Genomic DNA, 20909 nt, shown 5'->3' with positions numbered 1-20909 from the left:
GATCCCAGGAGACCAGGCCCAGGACTGGAGGACTGCCAGGTAGAGAGTCACTGGCCACCCCAGGCCACAGGGGATGAGGGCAGCTCTGAGGGAACCATAGGCCACGGCACCTTGTGTGTGTGTCCCGTGGGGACGCTGCTTTTGTTCTTTCCAGCCTGGGTCACCTGATAGATTACCAGGGACTCCAAAGGGGTGCGTCTTCCCACCCAGACGCATCTTGGCTCTACCTAATGAAAATCAGCGCTTGGAGAAGAGGACCTATAAATACAGAAAATGATAGGTGCCAAAGGAAAGGGGGACATTAAGAAGTACAAACTTCCAGTTATAAGTCATGAGGACATAAAGTACGGCATTTAGAATATAGTCAGTGATATTGTAACAACTTTGTATGGTGACAGATGGTAACTAGCATTATCATGGTGAGCATCTCATAATCTATATAAATGTCAAGTCACTATGTTGTATACCTGAAACCAATATAATATTGCAGCTCTATACTTGAAAAACAATTTTTGAAAAATAGAGAGAAGTTCTTAGGTCAAGATCACCATTCATCCAGAGGTCCGGTGGCTAATGTTTAGTATTCAGTGTAAATCAAAATTCTAAAAAACTTGTGTAATTATTGCCAATTAACACAGCTTTACGTTTATCTAGTGCTTTACAGTGTGTGTGCGCGTGTGTGCGTGTGTGTGTGTGTACATATATGTCTGTAGGTGCCCAAGGCTCTGTTTCTTCACCCCTTGTAAGCAGAGGGTCGTAAATCCCACCCCCAGTCACACACACAGCAGTGCACACACACATACCCCTAAAATGCTAGGGGGCTTAGCTAAACACACAGAGGAGAAGAGGCATGGTCCCAAAAACCCAGCTCCGAGCCTTCGACTCTTCATTATGGCAGAGCAGAAAGTGACAGGGATCTTTTCTCTCTGACTTTTCACAAATGCAAATACTTCCGGGAGGGTCTCACCTACAGCCACTGTCACAACACTCTAATTAGCGGGTCACACCTTTGCAAGGTTCGGAAAGCAGCCAGCCACGTGTGTTAGGCAAGAGGATGTGGAAGTGTCCAGGGAATGAGGGGGTGCCTGGAGGGGCAGGATGGAGGTGCCCTGGTGGAGGAGGGGAAGGGCTCAAGTGGGGAGCGACGTGACAGGGTGTTGTTTCAGGACTGTTGCTGCAGCGGTGATGAGAGCGGATCCCAGGAGGCTAGGCCCAGGACTGGAGGCCCGCCAGGTAGAGAGTCATTGGCCCCCTCAGGCCAGGGGAGATCGGGAAGACAGAGTTTGGAGATGTGCAAAGTCCAGAGCAAGCTGACTAATAAGACCTCTGTGCATTCTTGAAGTACGGATCAATGAAGTCAAAAAGCTGACCCCAGGCTTACATGGTTCCCAGTCCCAAGTTGGGGCAATAGGCATGTTAGCAGAGGATTGCAGGGCACTGTGGGAAATGCCACCACAAAGCGTGGTACAGAGCACCGAGAAGGGAAACGTGAGTTTTGCCTGGGAGGTGAGAGAGGAATGACATGGTCCAGCAGAGGGGACATTGTTGGGTGTCACAACATGAACCAGAGTATCTCAGGTGGGCAGGGAAGAACTGGCAGGAGAAGTGATACAAAGAACACGACGGAGGCTTGAAAGATGACGAGTCCTTGCAGGGAAAGGGCAGAGGGGGCAGCGCCAAGGTAAGTCATTAGGGAGGGCAGTCTCAAAGGGAGAGTCGGAGGCCACTCTGCAGACAGTGGGGGACATGAAGAGGTTTAAGCTGAAAGGCGTATTCAAGGATGGCTCCCACAGCGGCGTGGAGGGTAAGCTGAGAGGGGAGAAAGTAGTAGCAGGGGGACCAGTGTGGTGTATGAGTGCAGCGCGTCCCCCTAAGATAATAATGGACACACAGGAGCAGGGACAATATGGAGAACAGAAGGGCCTCGAGAGGTACGAGGAGGCAGAGGTACCCACATCTGATTGCCGGCTCCATCCAGGGACCCCAGGAGGAAGGAAGAGGTGATCCTTGGTCCTCCTGCAGGCGCTGGGCAGGTGGTGGTGGTGGTGGTCAGTGCAGGAAATGTGGGGGGTGGACGTAATGAGGGAATGCGACAGGAGGTGTGAAGAGGAGGGGAGCTCAGGAAGCAGACTGCCAGACAGAAGGACAGAGGAAACGAGACTGGGGTCGTATTGTTGATGGAACCTGGGGCCGAGGAGAATTCCAGTACTCAGCTGGGACTAACTGAAGGGGTTCTGCAGCAAAGCTACGGGACTCATCGCTTAGACTCCAGCTACCGTCCTGAGCCCCTGGCTCATACCCTCACAGCCTGCTCGACCCCTCTGCGAGTTGTCTCCTGAAGGTTCCCGGCTCTGCAGGGCCGACACGGAAGGGCAAGGCTGACTCTCCAGCACTGGTGTGGGGTCGCGTTTGTCACATCCTCAGGAAATGATCCCTGGCTCACTTGGGGCCCTGCAGGGGCCTCCAGGCGGCCTGGCTGCTTCCATTCTCTCTTCCCGTTAACCTCTTTGTAACACTGCAGCCAGTGATCCTTCCAGAGTGGAAATCAGATCATATCATCCCCTGATCAAACCTCTAGTGGCTTCCTGCAAGCCCTCCTGTCTTTTCCCTGCATCTGTTCTCATCTTGAACGTCTTCCAGCCATGTTCCCCTCGCTTTCCCGAGAACCCGTCAAGTGTAGCTCCACCTTAGGACCTCCCCGAATCCTATTTCCCTCATCACATCTACCCCAAGTCACCCCAGCAGAGAGGCCTGGACCAACCTATTTAAAATAGCCCCCACCCCAGCTTGATGCTCTTTATTCCCTTAACTTGCCGTGTCCCTTTATGGCACTTCTGAGTAGAATCGTTTTCTCATTTTTCCTGTTTCTGGATTGTTAGCTTTGTGAAGGCAAGGCTCTCATGTCTTGTTTACTGCTGTGCCCTCTGATTGCACAGCAAGGCCTGGTGAATAGTAGGCACACAGTAAATATTGGTGGAATGAATGGAAGAAGCAGACGAGCCCTGACATGCTGGGTGGCCTTGAACCCATTGTTCACTGCACCCTCAGAGCACCCCTGAAATATGGGTCTGCATTCTCCCCATGGGACCAAGAAGTAATAGGCACAGAGAGAGGGAACCATCTTCCCATGCCACCGCGGACCCTGGAACCCAGGAGCCTGGCGGGATGGTGGACTCTGCTCTGGGGGCAAAGGCTCATGGGCATAGACAGGCACGTTTGGTACTGGGGGAGATGTTCCTGTTGGTGCCCAGCAGTAGCTTTACTGGTCTCTGAAGTTGAGACACAGTCCTCTGCCCATAGCAGGAATTCAAGGTAAGGAATTCAGTATGGAATTCGAGAAAAGGTTGGGATAGCTGTTATGGAGAATTATAAGTTGTGTGGAAGGCTCAGCTGAGGTTGGAGCCCTAGGTTTGTGGCTCTTCTGGGGGATGGAGGGAGGATCCCAGGTCCGCCCATCCTGGGGTATGGAGGGAACATCCCAGGTAGGGCTCTCCTGGGATATGGGGTGGGGGGGATCCCAGGTGGGGCTGTCCTAGAAATGGAAGGAGCATCCCAGGTAAGGCCATCCTGGGGGGGGGGGGGGGGCGGTGCAGGAGTAGTATCCCAGTCAGGGCCGTCCTGGGGGCGGTGGGAGGCCTTGGGTGTGGCCTGACCAAAGATGGCTATGACAGTCAGATGGCCTAGGAGTGAGGGGACCATGGGAGGAAGGAGCTCCAGCATTGAAGGATCCCAGATGGACATTGCTGAGTGCAGCAGTGGAAGGAAAGAGCGTTGTCTGTGCACCACCATCCAGGGTAAGTGCCAGAGCAAGTCTGGAAAGAAGGGTCCTTTCTCCACGTGACGGCAAGTCGGAGCTGGTAGGTACCCAGGAGCAGGGAAAGAGACAAAGATGTAGTCGTGTGACTTCATAAACAGCCAAGAACCAGCTGTTTAGCCATTTAACAAAACTGTATTTCCATTCCTTTACCAACTGTGTTGCTGATCACATGTCCTGAGATTCAGAAATTTTTGTGTTGACTCTTTGGACTCTTCACAGAAGATTCACATGCATTTCTTCTTTGTGGTTTTTTTTTTTTTTTTTTTTTTCAAGTCAGAGATTTCTTCACATCCTGAATACGTTAAGTTTTTTCACTCGTCTTAAAAGTTAGCATTCCTGCGAGCTTTGAGAAGCTTGGTAATTAGGCCGGTGATTTCCACGTCTCCCTGGATGACCGGCCCTCAGCCACGTTGACAGCGCCTTGGCATGGGGTTCTTCTGTCCTCACTCTGTTCCGCTCCGATTCTGGGATATTTTTTAAGCCTTCACGTCTGAGCCCTTCCACAGTCTGCACTAATTTTGCTGGCGATCTTCCCCTGCTCTGGACAGCCAGGATCCTAAGCTTCACGTTTTTCTACATGTAACCACACATTGGCTTTGAATCCTGTCTGCGTGGCCTTTGGTTTGTTAAATTTCTTCTGGGGGGTCAGCTAGGCACACAGGGAAGGACATGGTACGAAGTGGGAGGCTGATAGACCCCTTTTCGGGTGCTGTCTCTTTCCCTTGAACTTCCGGCCCCCACTGTGAGATCCTTGGCTTTTCTGAGCCTTGTGTCTTCATGTGGCAGAAGGGTGCACATTCCTACCTTGAAGCACTGCTCTAGGCAAGAAGGGGCCAGCCTATTTGGAAGTCCTGGCTACAGCGCCTGGCGTGAGTAATCCCGGTGAACCTTGTGGGCGACATGTCCCCATTTGATTGTATGGTGCTCTCCTCGGTGCCCGCAGGGTACCTGGCACAGAGCCCCAGTTCAGCAAACTTTCTCGATTGACTCAACAAATGACCACATCCCGCTTGTGTTTTCACATGTTTTCTAGTGGTACCGACCTCTACTTCTTTTTATGCACCCAATTTTTATTGAGGGCTTACTATGTACCAGGCATTGTTAGAGACCCTGGGATAGATCAGCGAGCAGAACAGGTGAAAACCCCTCCCTTCGTGGACTTCACATCCTTAGGTACACTTCCTCACTCTTTCACTATTTCCAGATCTCTCTTCCAGCTGTCTTTGTTGGTTAATACACGTTTGGGTGTTAAGTTCTCAAAATATTTATTGAGCATTTACTCTGTGCCAGGCACTGTTCTAAGCATTTTATATGCATTATCTCATTGGCATCTCTACCAGTTCCCACACAACCATATGAAGGAGGCCCTGTTGCTGTTCTCATGTTACAAAGGAGAGGCTGAGGGGGCAGACCAGAGGGCTGGATGCTGGCCCGTGCTGTACTGCTGTAGGGGCTGGGTTCTGACTCCAGGGCCCATACCCATCCTTGCTGCCCCAGCTGCCTCCCTTGTTCCTGGGATGGTCCTTGGACCTTTATTCAGTCTTTCCTGTCTGACAGAAATGCCTCATAGACGCTCTCCTGTGACACACTGCAGAGGCCCACGTGCATGGTAGGTGACTTATGAATGCTTGTTCCTTGGGTGCATGTCTGCGTGGCCCCGAGGGAGGTTTCAAGCCCAAGAGCCACTCCCCTGCTGACCATCACATTGACCTCTGTTGTCTTCTGTTCCAGGACAGCTACCCCTCGCTCCTCTGCCAGGCTAGTGGGTTAGCGCAAGCCCCCCCACCCCGGTCCCAACCCTGCCCCGCTCTGGTCCCTCATGGCTCCGCAGCGGGGGCAGCAGGACTGCCTCTCTGGCCCACAACATGTTTCCTTGTCGTCCCCTTCTGAGCCCTCTCGCTGTGCCTCCTCTCACCATCACACTCTCTTTTGATCTCGCAACCCAGGCCCTTGGAGAAATCAGACAGTATGAAATATGAAAACTGCCTGGGAAGTAATTGAAGAAACACTGTGACTTTTGAAACCCATAGAGATAACACTCACACCTTCTTACTCACGTTATTTAATTTTCAATGGCAGATTTAATTAATGGAGATCAGGTCTTCTGGTTTCAGATGTGCGTATGGAGCAGCAGGAGGAGGAGGGGGAGGGGCAGCTGTGTATAGGGTAGAGGAAGAGATTCCAAAATTTGGGAATCTGAAGATCTAACAGGGAGGAAAAACCATCCAGAAATAATGACTCACGATCCCTGGGTCCTCAGAGACGTGCGGGGATTCCATGCAGTGCACTTGCAGTGCTCTCCCCGCAACTTACCAGTGGGTGACAGCACTCCTCTCAGGACAGTGCTGTGGCCTCCCCAGGCCCCCGTGGGATCGCGCGGCAGGCAATTCCAGGCTCCCTGCTGGCACTGCACTCCATCGTCCACATGGCTGCCAGAATGTTCTCTCTGAAACACACATCTCCCCTGCCACTCCCCTACGTAAAAGTAAAACCCGTGGGCTGAGGTCTAGGCTCCCAGCCTGCAGTGGAGACCCACCCCCCTGCCACCCGGGTCCCCAGGTCCCGGGCTGTCTTTGTCTCTAGCCCCTTCCCTTGCTCCTGGTCCAGTTGGAGCATCTACTGTGTGGCACCCCTCACTCTCCCTTGTTTACAGAACTGTCCCCCTCCCCCATCATTGGCTCATTTCTGCTCACCGTGTGAGACTCAGTTTAGTAAAAGCGGATGTACCCTTTGACCTGAGAGTTTCACTTCTAGAATGCACTCTTCGGATGTGCTTAGTCACGTGCAGAGGTGAAGATGCCGCGATAGCGGGACCTGCCGTGGAGTACCGTTCAGCGGGTAAAGTGGCGAAGCCTTTGGGAAGGGAAGAAATGAGCGGTGCTGTGGGTATGCACGGGCAACCAGCTCACAGACCCTGTGCACGAGGGGGAGCACCAGGGCCAGGCTGGCCACACGGCTTGCTGGTCATGACATTCCTACCCTCTGCCCTTTGTGCTTTTGCCTTTTTAAACTATGTGTATTATTTTTTTCAAAAATGCTATTTTATAAAAAAGAGGTTTTTTTAGGCCTTGGTTCAGGTGCCAGCTCCCAAGATGGCCTCCGTCAGACTGTCCTTCCTGGTACCCCCATAGCACCGGGGACAGTTGGCTGAGCGGCCCGTTGTAATCGTGACGTGGTGTTGTCTGGGAGCCCCGGGAGGCTGGGAGGCAGGCGTGCCTGTCTTGGAATCCTCTGGCACTTAGTGGGCGCTCGGTGTGAACACGTGTGGCCCCAGTCCTTAGAGAAACCCCTCAACGGTGGTAGGGTCCAGGGGTCTGCAGGGTGCACGCCAGCAGCCTCAGGAAGGCCTGGTGGACACAAGAGGCAGGTGCAGCCGTCCCAAGGTGTGGACCAGGACCTGCATGTGTCAGATGAGCCGCACAGGGGACACCCTGTGCTGCGTGGTCCCGGGGTCTGCTCAGGCAGATGACATGGCAGAGATGGCGGGGAGGGCGGGTGCGACAGGAAGGGGAATTCCTCTGAGTCACTCTGAGAGACAATAGAGGAAGCTGCAGCGGGGTAATCACAACCACTTCTTGGCCTGTGGGCACTTCCTGTGACAAATCTCCCTGACCGCACGTTCAGTCCGCACTCGTAGGCAACTCAGCGACTTACTGAGCTCACCCTGACCGGGCCATGTGCGTGGAGATGTGGGAGCAGCAGAGAGCCACTAGGGTCCTGTCAGCCCGTCTGGGCAGTGGGAACTCCCTTGGGAAGGGCCGCTGGCAGCCCCCAGGCCTAGGAGACAGTGGCCTGACACATCTCTAAGCAGGAGAAGACCTGAGCCCGGAGACCGTCTCGTGGCAAAGAGAACCAATCAGAGTGAATGGAGAGCTTACTAAGGCCCACACTGGCCTCAGAAAGTTCAATGGTGCTATGACAGTGGCTGCAACGGACAGGGTGGGCACTGTGAGCCCAGCACCCCTCAGGACCATCTGAGCCACCCTGTGACGGAGTGGGAGCCCTGTCTTACCACTAGGAAGTGAGTGACTCACCCAAAGAACACAGCATGTGCCAAAGTGAAGATTACAATGTGGGCCTACGGACCATGTGGTTTCCTGTGAGGGCCCGTGAATGGAAGGTTCAGACTGAATATAAATGATCCCCATCAAGGACGTCACAGAAGAGCATCTGCGTGGAGCGGGAGGAGAGGCCCTGAGATGATTCACGTTTGTGGCCTTTCTCCCACACCCAGGACAGTCCATGGTGGTCCAACGTCAGACCCGTTGAGGCAAAATCATAATCTCTTGGTTGGAACATCAGGGCTCCAGAGAGAAAACATGGGACAGCTTAGAGTCAGCACAGACCTGCAGGCCGGGAGGTCGGGCAGGAGAACCCCTATGTGTTCCGTGCCGGTCGTGCTGGGAGGGTTCCCATTTCTCATCTGCTGTGCCTTAGGGCCACTGGAGAGAGGTGTGGGCACCTCCTTAGTTCAGAGCTGAGGACCTGCCCAGGATCACTTAGCAGCTGGGGTGGGGGGGTTGGTGAAAGGCCCAGCCCTGGGCTCACCCCAGCACAGCCCAAGGCAGAATTCGGGTACTTGGGTTCCTCCTGATGTGGGCCCCAGGCATTCCCTCAGGCACACACCCCTCCGTGGCCCCTCCCCCTTGGCTCTTCCCAGGGGCAGGTACCAGAATGGGAGTGAGGGCCAGGTTCCCACCCAAACTCTGCCTTCAGTACCCTGCAGGTTCCTAGGAGAGGTGCTTTCCACCCCTGCCTTGGTTACGTTCTCTACAGATGGCCGACGGGGTGCCTTGGGGGTAGGGCACATCCCCTGCATGGCTCTGATCTGAGCACCTGTCATCTCTTCAATTTTGTCGAAGGAGCAACTCGTTCCTTTTGGGCCAGGCTATCTCCGTGCATGGTGGAGTGGGGAGAGCCAGGCTCGGAGTCTGACACACACACAGGGCATGGCTCTCTGACTTCTGGGTCCCTTTCCCTGCCACTTGAGCATCTTGTAAGGACTGTGCCTGTTGGAGGCGCCCCGAGCCGGAAGCTTCCCTTTACCCACCTGTAGAATGGGAATAACCAGCCCTTGCACACGGGTTCTGTGAAAGGTCTGGCCCAGGCCTGCACAGGGTAGGCGGGCGTCCCATGGCATCCGTGCCGTCTCCTCACCCTCACGGCGAAAGTCTGACTGCCCCCCCCCGTCTTGGGCCGCCTTCTAGAGTTTCATCCTTGAGACAGCCTGCTGCAAAAAGTCAGTCTGTTCACTGTGAGCTTCAAGGTGCTCCCCCAGGAGTGTGGTGGCAGGTGGGGTTAGCACGGGCATTTGCGGTCGTCTCTTCTGGAAACCAGTGGCAAGTGCTGGCTTCTGAGCCTCTGAGACCTAAAGAAGTGGGAACAACTTACTCGGAGTCATGCTGTGATGGCCCCAGGGCTTCAGCCCAGCTTTGTCATATCGCAGGCCCGGACTGTTCTCCACACCAGTCTGGTTCTGCACATGCACATTTACTAGGTAGCCTCAGGAAGGATGGAGGGCATGCCTTTGGAGCCACTCAGCAGCTCTGGACAGACAGTCACCGTGCCTCAGAGTGTGGTGGTCACGGCAGGCAGCAGAGCCCGCACCCAGCTGGTAATCCGATGCTTGGGCTCCAGTCCTGGCACAGCTATTTGCTGGGTGGCTTTGGGCAAGTCGCTTCACCTCTAGGCAGCAGAGGCCACCTATAAAATGGGGGTTGGACCAGAACAAATCTCAGTAAACTTTTTCTCTACAAATAGTGAATATTTTAGGCTCTGCAGCCCCTATAGTCGCTGTTTAAACTACTCGACTCTGCCGTTGTAGCCCAAAAGCAGCCACTGACAATGCAGAAACAAATCATGGGTGTAGCTGTGTTCCAATAAAACTTTACTTACAAAATCAGGTGGCAGGCCGGGTTTGAGTGATGGGTTGCCGACCCCCAAACCAGAGGACCCATTGGTCCTTCCAGCCTTTGCTACTCTGGGATTCTGTAGCTGTGGTTGGCCTACCGTGGTGGGAGCCAGAGCCAAGCTGTGGATCAATCACCAATCTGCTTTGATGCTGGTCAAGAAATCAGCATCTGTCGATTTTTAGCGCCATCTCTCCCATGCGGGAGCCAGAGGGAAATTTCAGTCTTTGGTAATCAGTTCTGTTTTTCTCTTTGTAGAATGCCGAGATGTACAAACTGTCTTCACAGCAGTTCCATGAGGCAGCTTCAAAAATGGAGGGCACGATAAAGTAAGAACGCGTTTATGATGTTTCGTAAACTTAGCCTGTATTTGTAAGAATCAGCACACGGGGCTTGGAACCTACCGCCACCTGCCTAACTTCAAGTCTCTGTAAGAACATGGACAACCATGTGCTACTCAGTCTCTCACCCGGCTGTGAGCCACCGGTCATCTGTCGTGGGTCAGACGAGCACTCAGCTCCTCCCTGGCTCCCTGGCTGTGGGAATGGGGCCACGGCAGACTGGCAGACTTGTTTCAGATGCCATGTAGGAGGGCCACGCCACAGGCTGGCCGTCGGGCTCCCGAGGGAGTCGGGGAAGGGATGTTGCTACGGGCACCTGCCCCCCATTTGTGGAGGTGGTATTCAGACCAGCCTGTTCCCTGAGCATACCTCCGTGTGCCTGGTTGCGGGCCATGTACCTCTTGCATGCTCACGTGCTCAGGGTGGCTCCCTTTTTATTCCCGGAAGGACTGGGGCTCAGGGACACTCACTGATGGCTGGCTCAGGTCGCTCAGTGCTGAGTACCAGCGTCCTATCCCCTGTCTGCGTGCTCCTGCGCCGTGAGGGAGGCCTCAGAGCCAGAACGTTAAGGAATGGGAGGCGCATGCGGTGTGTTCATTACAGCTGCACCCTCCTTCAGGGTGAGGTCACAGGAGGGTCTGTAGGGGTTGCTGTGGGAAGGAGAGCTGGGCCTTGAGCTGTGGGTCCTTTGTATGAAGGTGGCCTCTGTGGACCAGGCCAACTCCCTCCTCCCTCAAGGAAGGGCCTTTCCCTTCCAGGCTTCAGTCAGGGTGATTCCCCAGGCAAACCGGTCCCAGTGCAGATTGGTGAGGGGTGGGATGTGGCACCTCAAGAAGGAACCATCAGAGGGAGGCTTGGGTGGCTAGGAGGTGTCAAAGTGCTTGTAAATACGGCTGCTGACAAAAACTGTGCAAGGAACCAGGAAGGGGCAGTGGGAACGGGTGGCCTCAGTACAGGTCCAGGGTGTAGCAGGGGGCACCTGAAGCCAGGGGGACATAGTGCTGAAGCTGACCACTGAGTAGCTTTAGGGACGAGCATACAGTTAGTTATCTTGGGATTTCAAGTCCTAGAGCAGTAATAGGGGACTCAGAGAAAGAACTTTCCAGTAGGCAGGTAGAGACTGGAAAGGTCTTACACCTGCCCGTTGGGATCCCACAGGGGGTTCTGGGTGTAAGCAAGTGCCATGAGCTGCACAGACCCCCAAGGAATGGAATGTTCCATCTGGATCTCAGATAAGCACCCCGATGGCCCATCCAGGGCTGAGAAATACTCAGAATTGCGATCCGTGAGAGGGAGAGGTTGGGAAGCAGTCACACCCCAGAGGCTGTGGGGTGATGGCCACCTGGGTAATGTGATCCCGGAAATGAGCAAAAACCACAGCACAGCCCCTGGCCCGTTCCGTCCCCTGGAACTGCCTGTGGGGCAGTGATGCTGGATCCGTAGCCCCTCCCTCTTTCCCTGGATCATGGAACAGCCCGCCTCATGGAACAGCCTGCTGAGGGAAGACGCTCTGGGGAGAAGCCAGGCAGCTTTACTGTCAGGGACCACACCATTTTGTCACCTGCCATGTGGCCCACTGTCCTGAGAGTGGGGACTCCTGGGCTCCTGGTGCCCTGGATTAGTGCATTTGACTTTGCTGTCATATCCTTTATCATCCTCATGTCTTCTGAAGGCAAAGGGGAGATGGCATGTGAGTATCATCTTAATCCGAGCAAAGTAAAAGGTTTTTTCAAAGGTTTGCAACATCCCTTGATAATTACTACTATTTACTAAGCAGAATACTAAATAGTAGGTGCTCTGTAAGATGGGTGTTGGGATGGAGCTGAGAGAATGCTTGGGCGTGAGTGTCCAGCAGACCTGGAGTGCACCCTTGCCCTGCCTCTTACTGGCTGCTCCTATGACCCTGGGCAAGTCACGTCACCTCTCTGATGTCCTCACATGCAGAAGAGAGCTGATACCCCCTCCAGTGCTTTGAGTGAGATAGCACATAGGAAATCCGCCTCAGATGTCAGCAGTGGGTGGCAGTGGCAGGGTGACTGTTACTAATAATGGCAGTCATCTGGATTACTCGCAGAGCGTGGCACAGATTTAATAAATAAATTGAGTTTACAAAAAAATTTTTTTTTCTTTACCCAACCAGAGTACACAGGAAGCGGTGTGGAGTTGGAAATTATTTTACTTAAACATTGGGCTGGAGGGCGGAATCCTTGATTGGGAGCGTTCTTGGATTAGCAGATGATTGTAAATTGCCTTGTAAATGCCACAGAAATAAATGCCAACGCTGACAGCAGTGATAGTTCTCTTCCAAGACAGTGAGCATCTTTTAACAACTTTGAGTAAACTGAGTGGTTACTTAGGTGACTAATTAGATGTCCGTGTAGTCATGTATTCATTTAACATACATGTATAGTGTGCCTACTGTTTGCCAGGTACCATGCTAGGCACTGGTGATAAAACGATCAACGTGACAGCTTCGGTTTCTTTCAGCAAGGAGCTTAGGGCATTTGGGGAATGACAAACAATATTTTTAAATTAATTGCACAAAAAGCAATTGCCCAAATAATGATTGATTATAGTAATGAGCCATGAAACAAAATGTTTGAATTAAAAAGCATGTGTCTGAGGACCCTAACGCAAACTTCATATGTTTGGGAAGCCTTTTGAAAGGAAGTGACTTTTGAACTGACTCCCGTGGTATGAGGGGGCTTTGGCTAGAGAAAGGAGGGGGAAAAAGAGCACTTCCGACAGCAGATTTGGCATGTGCAAAGGCCCTGGGGCAGGAAGTAATAAAGCATATTCAAGGAATTGAAAGGCCTGTGTGACTAGAGAGGAATGAATTAGAAGAGACAGACTAGGATGAAGCTCTAAGAAGTCAGCAGAGACCAGACCACACAGGACTTTGTAACTATGTTAGAGATTTCAGTCGTATCCTAAAAGCAGTGAAGCACCAGGTCAGCTTGCTTTCTTTCCTAATATATTCATTTAAGGCATTGACTTCTCTATAAACACAGCTTCAGTTACACCATAAAGTTTTGATATATTGCATTTCATTATAATTCAGTTCAAAAATTTTCTAATTTTCGTTCTAATTTCTTCTTCAACTCATGGGTTATTTCAAAATGTATTGCTTAATTTTCAAATATCTGGTAATTTCCTACTTACTTTTTTCCCAAAAAACCCTTTTATTTATTAAGTAATCTCTACCCCCAACCAGGGCTCAAACTCATGACTCCAAAATCAAGAGTTGTATGCCGTACCAACTGAACCAGCCAGGTGCCCCTCTAGTTATTTTCTTAATAATTGATATTCAGCTTAATTCTGGGGGCAAAGAACATACTGTAAATCCTCTAAAATTTTTGGACCTTGCTTTATGACTATGTATATGATCTGTTTTGGGAAGCCTTCTATGTACATTTGAAAAGAATGTGTATTCTGCCAGCAGGTATAGTAATCTGTGTTTGTTAGGTTAAGTTGGGCGGTCCTGTTCAGATTTTCTGTATCATTACTGATTTATGGATTTATGGTTTCTTTCTGAGATCACTTTCCTTCTAACTAGAGAACTTGTATAATATTTCTTTTCGTGTAGTTTGGCTGATTATAAATTCTGTATTTTTTTTGTTTATTTTTGAGGGGGGGGATAGGGGCAGAGAGGGAGAGAGACACAGAATCCGAAGCAGGTTCCAGGCTCTGAGCCGTTAGCACAGAGCCCGACGTGGGGCTCAAACTCACGAACCATGAGATCATGACCTGAGCCGAAGCTGGACGCTAAACCCACTGAGCCACCCAGGTGCCCCTAAATTCTCTATTTTTAATTGGAAATATATTTCAGTTTGAAAGAATCTAGCAATCCTTTTGTTGAGTTCCTTCAAGGTATCTTTACATTCTAATTTGATACCTGTTTTTTCCTGGAGAAGTCAGCTGTTGATACTCTTATTACCCCTTTTTGGTAATTACTTTTTTTTTCTCTGATTTTTAGCTTTTCCTTGTCTTTAGTTTTTTCGCAATTTGACTATCATGTGCCTAAGGAGTCAGTTGTCTTTCTTTTTTCCTGCTTGGGGTTCATGTGTTCAGGTTTGATGTCCTTTTGTTTTAAAAATTTCTCAGCGATTATCTCTTCAAATAAAACTCTGCCCTGGTTTATCTTTCCTCCTTTCTGGAATTTAAGTTACATGTATTACTGTGCCTCCCTTGTCTCGGTGTCTTTTTTTTTTTTTTTTTTTTCAGTTTTTCATCAATTTTTTAAAATTTTCATGTTGTCACCTGAGTTTTTACTATTGACCTATCACTTCAGTAATCTTTTTAATGTGTCAAGTCTCTCTTACACCTATTTATTGATTTCTGAATTTCAATTATTGCATGTTTTTCAATTCTAGAAGTTCAATTACTTTTTTTTTTTTGATTCCCAGTCTCTGGTGAGATTCTGGGTTTTGCCATCTGTTTTCTTGAACCTGTTAGGTATGGTTATTTTGAAGTCATCTGAGGGTCTGTTTCTATTGCCTTTTCCAAAAACCTCTTGGTCCTATTTATTTGTGTGGCTGGTAATTCTTGATTGCATGCCAGGCATTGTGCCGAGACTACAGACGCCCTGGAGTGTGTCGTCTCCCCCAGAGTGCTCTACCCTGTTCCCTGGTGGCCACCTGAGGGACTGAGCTGACTGGAGGCTTGCTGCAGTTTTGGTGAAACTCAGGCCACCTCTGATTTACCCTTCTTCCTAGGGCATGGCTTTCCAGGGCTCCAGTACACCTCCTTTCTTGGTGAGCTTGAAACCCTTGTTTTTGCTTCCTCAGCTCTGTGAGACTTCTGAAAATTCCACTTTGCCTTTTAGTAGCTTTCACTTGGCACCTTAGCCTCTTGCCTTGAGTAGCTCAAGATTGTGACAAATGCCTTAAAAGAGGAAAGTCACTGAGTGTCGGTTCACCGTATTTTAGCTCCCTGTTCTCCAGAATCCTGGTCCCTCAAAGCCTAGCTGCCTTGGCAGCCTTGAACTCCAAAGGAATGTTGTCTGTCTGTAGTCCTATGAGATTGCCAGAAGCTGGCTTCTTTGCACTTTAGCTGAAGCTGTTTGCCCAACTTTCAGCCTCCCTTCCTACACCAAGAATTGCCAAAAACTCACCGGGGACAAGTGGCTCCAAGAATGAGCACTTACCTCTCTACAGTTCCCTTCCCTTCATAATCTTGGCCCTCAGGCTTACTTTGTCTTGCTCCTCAGATGCCTTAAACAGATTTTTTTTTTTTTTTAATTTTAGAGAGTGTGTGCGAGCAGGGGAGAGGGGCAGAGGGAGGGGGAGAGAGCGAGCGAGAATCTTAAGCAGACTCCGTGCTCAGTGCAGAGCCTGACATGGGGCTCCACCTCACAACCCCAGTATCATGACCTGAGCCCAAATCAAGTGTTGGATGCTCAACTGACTGAGCCACCCAGGTGCCCCTTAATAGATTTTCTAAATTTCAACTTTTAAAATTTGTTTCTCAGAGTTGAGTGTAGTTCTTCCCCAAGCTACTCCACTATAGATGGGAGCGGAGGTCCTGACTTAACTTCTGAGGAATGATTAGTTTGCCAAGTAGAAAATGGCCACACCAGCTAGAGGAAAGAGTGAGAACGCGACGTCACTCCAACACTGGTTAGCAGCATCAGACACCGATGGCACGGGTGGCCCTCCCAACTTTTCTTGGGCCTGCCACGCTTTCCTGAGGCCTGCTAAGCCTGTCATATGTGCAAGGCCTCAGAAGATGCCTGTCAGAGGGCCAATGGGGAACTCAGAACTAAAGAGGAATGTCGTTGGTGAGGCCGGCATTCACGGTCTGGGAACTCTTGTTTCAGAAGAATGCTATTGTTGGGGTAGCAGTAAATACCCGAAGTACATTTGCATGCACAGACACACACACGTGCACACACACGCGCACACACAGACACATGCACCTCTACCTTACAACAGCACAGCAGGCAGAAATCTTCAGATTTTCTGAAGGAAGAGATTAAGACCCCAAGGAACATCCTGCATTTATCGTGTCCCATCTATTTTTTTATGACAACCTTCACTCCTCTTCCCGTGGGATTCATTCAGAGCCTGTCTCGACTTCTCCCTGTCAGGAAACTTGTACAGTGCCCCCTGGCCTCACAGAAAGCCACCCCTCAAAGAGGTTAGAACAATTGAGTTGAAGGAAGAAGGTTATTAACTGTTTCCTGAAACTGAGTCATTGTGCTGCAAGGACTTTGATCCGGAGAGGTCTAAGTAACGTGGATGAGGGGACTTGGACCTTGCTGGGGCTAAGCTGCTGTGGTAGGGCTCACTCTCACCTGGAATCCAGAGCTTCTTAAATAACCTGTGGGGGAGGGGTTGGGCTCACCTGAGCGAGTGTGTTCTCAGGCGCTCTATTTAGTGAGCCAATGACAGACTGATCACCTATTAAAACAGCAGTTATTTATTTGAACCCCCAATAAAATAGCATTCTATCTTAATTCATCCGGATAATGTTCACATTAGTCTGATTTCAAAAGCTGTTTCTCTCTCTCGCTTCTCTTATGTAACTTTTTAAAAAGAGCACTTTCTATTCAGAAATTTACCAACGTACACGGCTTAAACTGGCAAACATGGCTCTTTGAGAGGTTAACGAATCAAAACCCATTTGAGCGTGGATTTAGCAGATCAAAATGCAGTTAATACATTTCTTTAAAAACCTGCATCCCGGGGGGCTCTCAGGTGGCTCAGTCGGTTGGGCGTCTGACGTTGGCTCAGGTCATGATCTCATAGTTCGTGAGTTCAAGCCCTGCGTCAGGCTCTGTGCTGACAGCTCAGAGCCTGGAGCCTGCTTCGGATTCTGTGTCTCCCTCTCTCCTGCTCCTTCTCTGCCTCTCAAAAATAAATGAATATTAAGAAAAAATTTTTTTTTAAAAACCTCTATGCAGCTATTCTGCTAGGCACTTAGGCAGCCCCTGGGGTCTTCCCTTCATAGGAAGTTCTTATGGCAGATGCCATTATTGTCCCATACTGCAGGTCTGGAAACTAAGTCAGCTTACCTCTCAGGCTCGGTGTGCTGGTCAATAAGGCAAGGACAATGATGGTGCCTATTTGTCAATGAAATGTGATCATGCACAGAAGTACTTCAGGACACACAGCCAGCGTGGCCGAGTGGGATTTGAATGCAAGCCTGTATGAGTCTAGCTCTTTTCTCTCCTACCCAGATACTTGCTTCTCAGGAATTTGCAGGACAAGGGGATTAGCTGCTTGCTGATTAGCTGATTCACTGACTTCCCCCAGGGCTGGTGCAGTATATTTCTGCGCGTGCACACGTGTGTGCGTGGGGGGGGGGGGGGTGTGGGGGGGGTGTGTCCCCCTCCTTCCCCTGGGCTGTTTGCAGGCATTTACTCCCATACCGATGTTGAACAGAGTTCTGCCTCCTCTGTAGCAAGAGAAAGATGCATGCAGAGAGAATTCATCAACAGAGGTAGTGCTCCCTAAGGCCAATGCTCTGGGCTGGTTCTGGAAGTGAGTGTGGGCCACCTTTGGAAAGCCTCAGTGGCTTCATCGGGAAGCTTGGCTTCTTGCCTGTGCCCCATCCTTCGCCCATGGCAAACATCACCGGAGGATTCCAGCAATCTCCCCCTGAACCTGGACGTGCTCTCGAGACTCCTAGGTTTCCAGACTCTGGCAGCTGGTATCACCTCTTCCAGATTGGCATTCAAGGTGAACTCCTTTGCCACCCTTGGATCAGATGACTTCTAAAGACTGAGTTTTCCAGCCTGAGACTGCTGGGTTCCTGATTTCAGAATGCAGAATCTACTGAGTTATCTTTATAGATCCTGTTTTCTGTTTAGAATGCCCCTCTTTTCTCCTTACGGATTATGCTCAGTTTTCAAAATCCAACTTAAGCATCTTTTCTGTTTACGGTGTGTCTTCCCCAGAGGTCAATCCATAATCTTATTTTTCTCTGCATCCCCACTGCCCAGCCCAGGACTTAGCCATGGTAGATGCATGGGTGGGAGGATGAGCTGATACCCCTTGTATAGACTTCTAGGGTGGGATTTAACAGCGAATAGTTGGCTGTCTAAACACCTTCTCTGTGGAGGCTTCTGCAGTGTGCAGCAGGGCGCCACGGTGGGGTGAGGGTGTGTGGGGCTCGCATAGAGCAGGGCTTTGAGGTCAGACAGGTGAGTGCGTTCCCAGCCATGCTGCCTGGTGTGTGGCCTGCACCAGATGACATAACTGCTCTGAGACACATGTCCCTTGCTGCTGAAGGTTGTTTTGAGGGCATCGTGAGGCAATTTGTTAAGCACATAATAAGCACTCAAATAACAGCCGGTATCACTATATAGAAACTCACGTTTTAGTGAGAGAGATCGGAGTGCAGTAGCCAAAGGGGGTACAGTCCCTCGGTACGTAGAGTGATTCGATGGCTGTCTGGATATGGAACCACAAAGGAAGGGGAGACTCCGGATCCCCAGCTCTCCTTTTGGAGACGTGCCCTCCAGAGACCCTGGTGTGTGTGGACAAGCAGCCCCGGGCGAGGGGACATGGAGGCCCCATTCCCCAAAGTGACAGATTGGAAGCAGCCTTGCTGCCTGCGAATAGGGCAGTGGACAAGCATAATCTTTCTGACTCGAAGAGCAAGCAGTGGGTAAAAAACGAGACGGAGCGTGCGCACTAGCTTGGGAGGATGCTTGGGAGATCTTGTTGGCTGAAAAAGCAGGTTGTGGTGTACTATGTGTGTGTGCACTTGACACAGGTACGCTGGCACCCTCTCTGCTCTGTAGGTGCATGCAACTTATGTGGATACAGAGAAGAAAGTCTGAAAGGATACACTCCAAACAGAAAACAGTAGTTACTCCTGGGCAGTTCAAGGGCATTCGGTATTACAACATTTATTTATTTTGGAGGGAGAGAGAGGAAGACAGAGCATGAGTGGGGGAGGGGCAGAGAGAGAGGGAGACACAGAATCGGAAGCAGGCTCCAGGCTCTGAGCCGTCAGCCCAGAGCCTGACATGGGGCTCAAACTCACAAACTGCGAGATCATGACCTGAGCCAAAGTCGGTTGCTTAACCCACTGAGCCACCCAGGCACCCCAAGGGCATTTAGTATTATCAAAAGAGCCAAAGAGGACCGTAGCTTTATCTGCTGTGTTTTTAATTTTGTAAAAACAAAACAAATATATATTGGTACATAAGTGTATATATATATGTACAGCTTGTATAATTAAAAATTAATAACAATATAGAGATATCGCGAGAGAAGAATCGATGATTTGGGCGAAAGGAGAGGGAGGTTCCGAATACAGTTGGGAACCAGATCCCAAGCTGACAGCTGATAGGGACCACACACAGAGACCAGAGCTGACCCTGGAACTGGGTTCCTAGTTGCACTTTTGTGTGTGTGCATGCACACACGCACATGTGTGTCTGTGTGTGTGTGAGTATATGGGAGGGCTTATATATATACATACATGAGCATGAGTACCTGTATGTGAATGAGTGTGTGTCTGTGTGTGCACATCTGTGGGTATGGGTGTCTGTGTGTGTGCGTGCATATGTGTATGTAGTCTTCTGATCAGAGCTTGGCCTCTAACTTGCCTGGTACCCTTTCCTTGAACTTCCCCCTTCCATCAAAGATTGAGGCTGTTGGACGAGATCTGTGGTTTTAAATGCCCTTCAGCTGTGGCTCCTGTCAAGAAATCCAATGTGACCTGTGAACATGTGAGGTGTAGCTGAGCTGCCATCCTGGGTAAGTCAGAATGGACGTGCCGGGACTCTGGGGTCAGAAACCCCGCTCCTAGAAGGCCAGGGGTCCAGGGGAAAACAGGTTCCCTCCCTTCCGGGCCCCCATCACTGTCTTCATGAGGGCTCAGCCCGCTCCCCTGGGATCCTGCCGGTGCTGCTGGCCGGGTTTGGGCCAATGTACCATCCCACGTGTTAGCAGGGAGATGACAAAGGTGAATCCTGAAGAAGGCAGCTTAGCTTTTTGCTGGCAGGTGTAGCCAAAGTTTCGATCCGGAGCGAAATTGAAATGTTACCGAGCAAAGGGAACCTAGGAATCAACCTGCGGTTTTCTACTGTGCATTGTCTGTGTGCCGTAAACCCTCAAGCACTGGGGCCCTGCTGATTCCTGCTGTGCCCTGCAGGCCTGCAGCAGAGAGGCTTGGGGAGACCCCAGAGGGAGGAGGTCGCAGTGGTTGAAGGACAGGGAGGGAGAAGCCAGGCCGGAGGATGCACCTGTATTCCTCTGGGAAGGAGGCACTACAGCCTTGAACTACAGCTCGAAAATTTAAGTTAGATCTAGGGAAGGACTTCCTGACTTGCAGTGAGTGATTATAACATAATGATTGAGGGAAGGAAGCTGTACAGACTTTATCTTCCTCTGGAGATGTTTAAGGAAAAGCAAGTATCACTCTATACGCAGAGTGTGGTATATGCCAGCCCCCTTCCCTGTCTGTTCAAGACAACAGAAGGGCCACTTCCTCTGCGTCAGCGTTCTGTCTCAACCTCCCCTGGCTGGCTGGCAGGTAGCCGGCCACCGGGTTTCTCCCAGGGAGAGTTTCCTAGTGGTTTGCTCTTGACCCTCTTAGGGCAGGGAGGCCATCCCCACTTCTGGTGACTCATTCCGTAACCCCTGCTCTGGTTCTGTGGGCCACGATCCACAGAAGGGAATCGGAGAGGGCCTGGTTATATTTGCCCATAATCTCTGGCTATGAAAAGTTTGATAACCACTTCTCTTTAGAGAGAGGATGAGGTGGGAGTGATCTGAAGCTTCTGCTGAGGCTGCTACTGGCTACGATTTGTGCGTGATAGATGAGATGTGGTCTTCACCTCCAATGAGAGCACAGACACCACCCTGCTTGCAGCCTGCCCACCCC

The 20909-nt window shown here is 50.7% G+C and overlaps 1 protein-coding gene across 3 annotated transcripts in view; it reads left to right on the top strand.

Annotated features, from left to right (window-relative positions):
• The window catches only part of CHCHD6 (coiled-coil-helix-coiled-coil-helix domain containing 6), a 250270-nt gene that overhangs the window by 193071 nt on the left and 36290 nt on the right, over window positions 1-20909 (top strand). For all 3 annotated transcript variants that reach the window (XM_045494035.1, XM_045494036.1, XM_045494037.1), the window contains exon 6: window positions 9985-10055. In XM_045494035.1, the coding sequence (XP_045349991.1) occupies window positions 9985-10055 (71 nt within the window). The remainder of the gene's footprint in view (window positions 1-9984; window positions 10056-20909) is intronic.

This window comes from Leopardus geoffroyi, chromosome A2 (assembly GCF_018350155.1).
Source record: "Leopardus geoffroyi isolate Oge1 chromosome A2, O.geoffroyi_Oge1_pat1.0, whole genome shotgun sequence".
Lineage (NCBI taxonomy): Eukaryota > Metazoa > Chordata > Mammalia > Carnivora > Felidae > Leopardus > Leopardus geoffroyi.
Note: the sequence above shows the minus strand (reverse complement) of the source record. Positions and strands in the feature narration are given on the sequence as shown.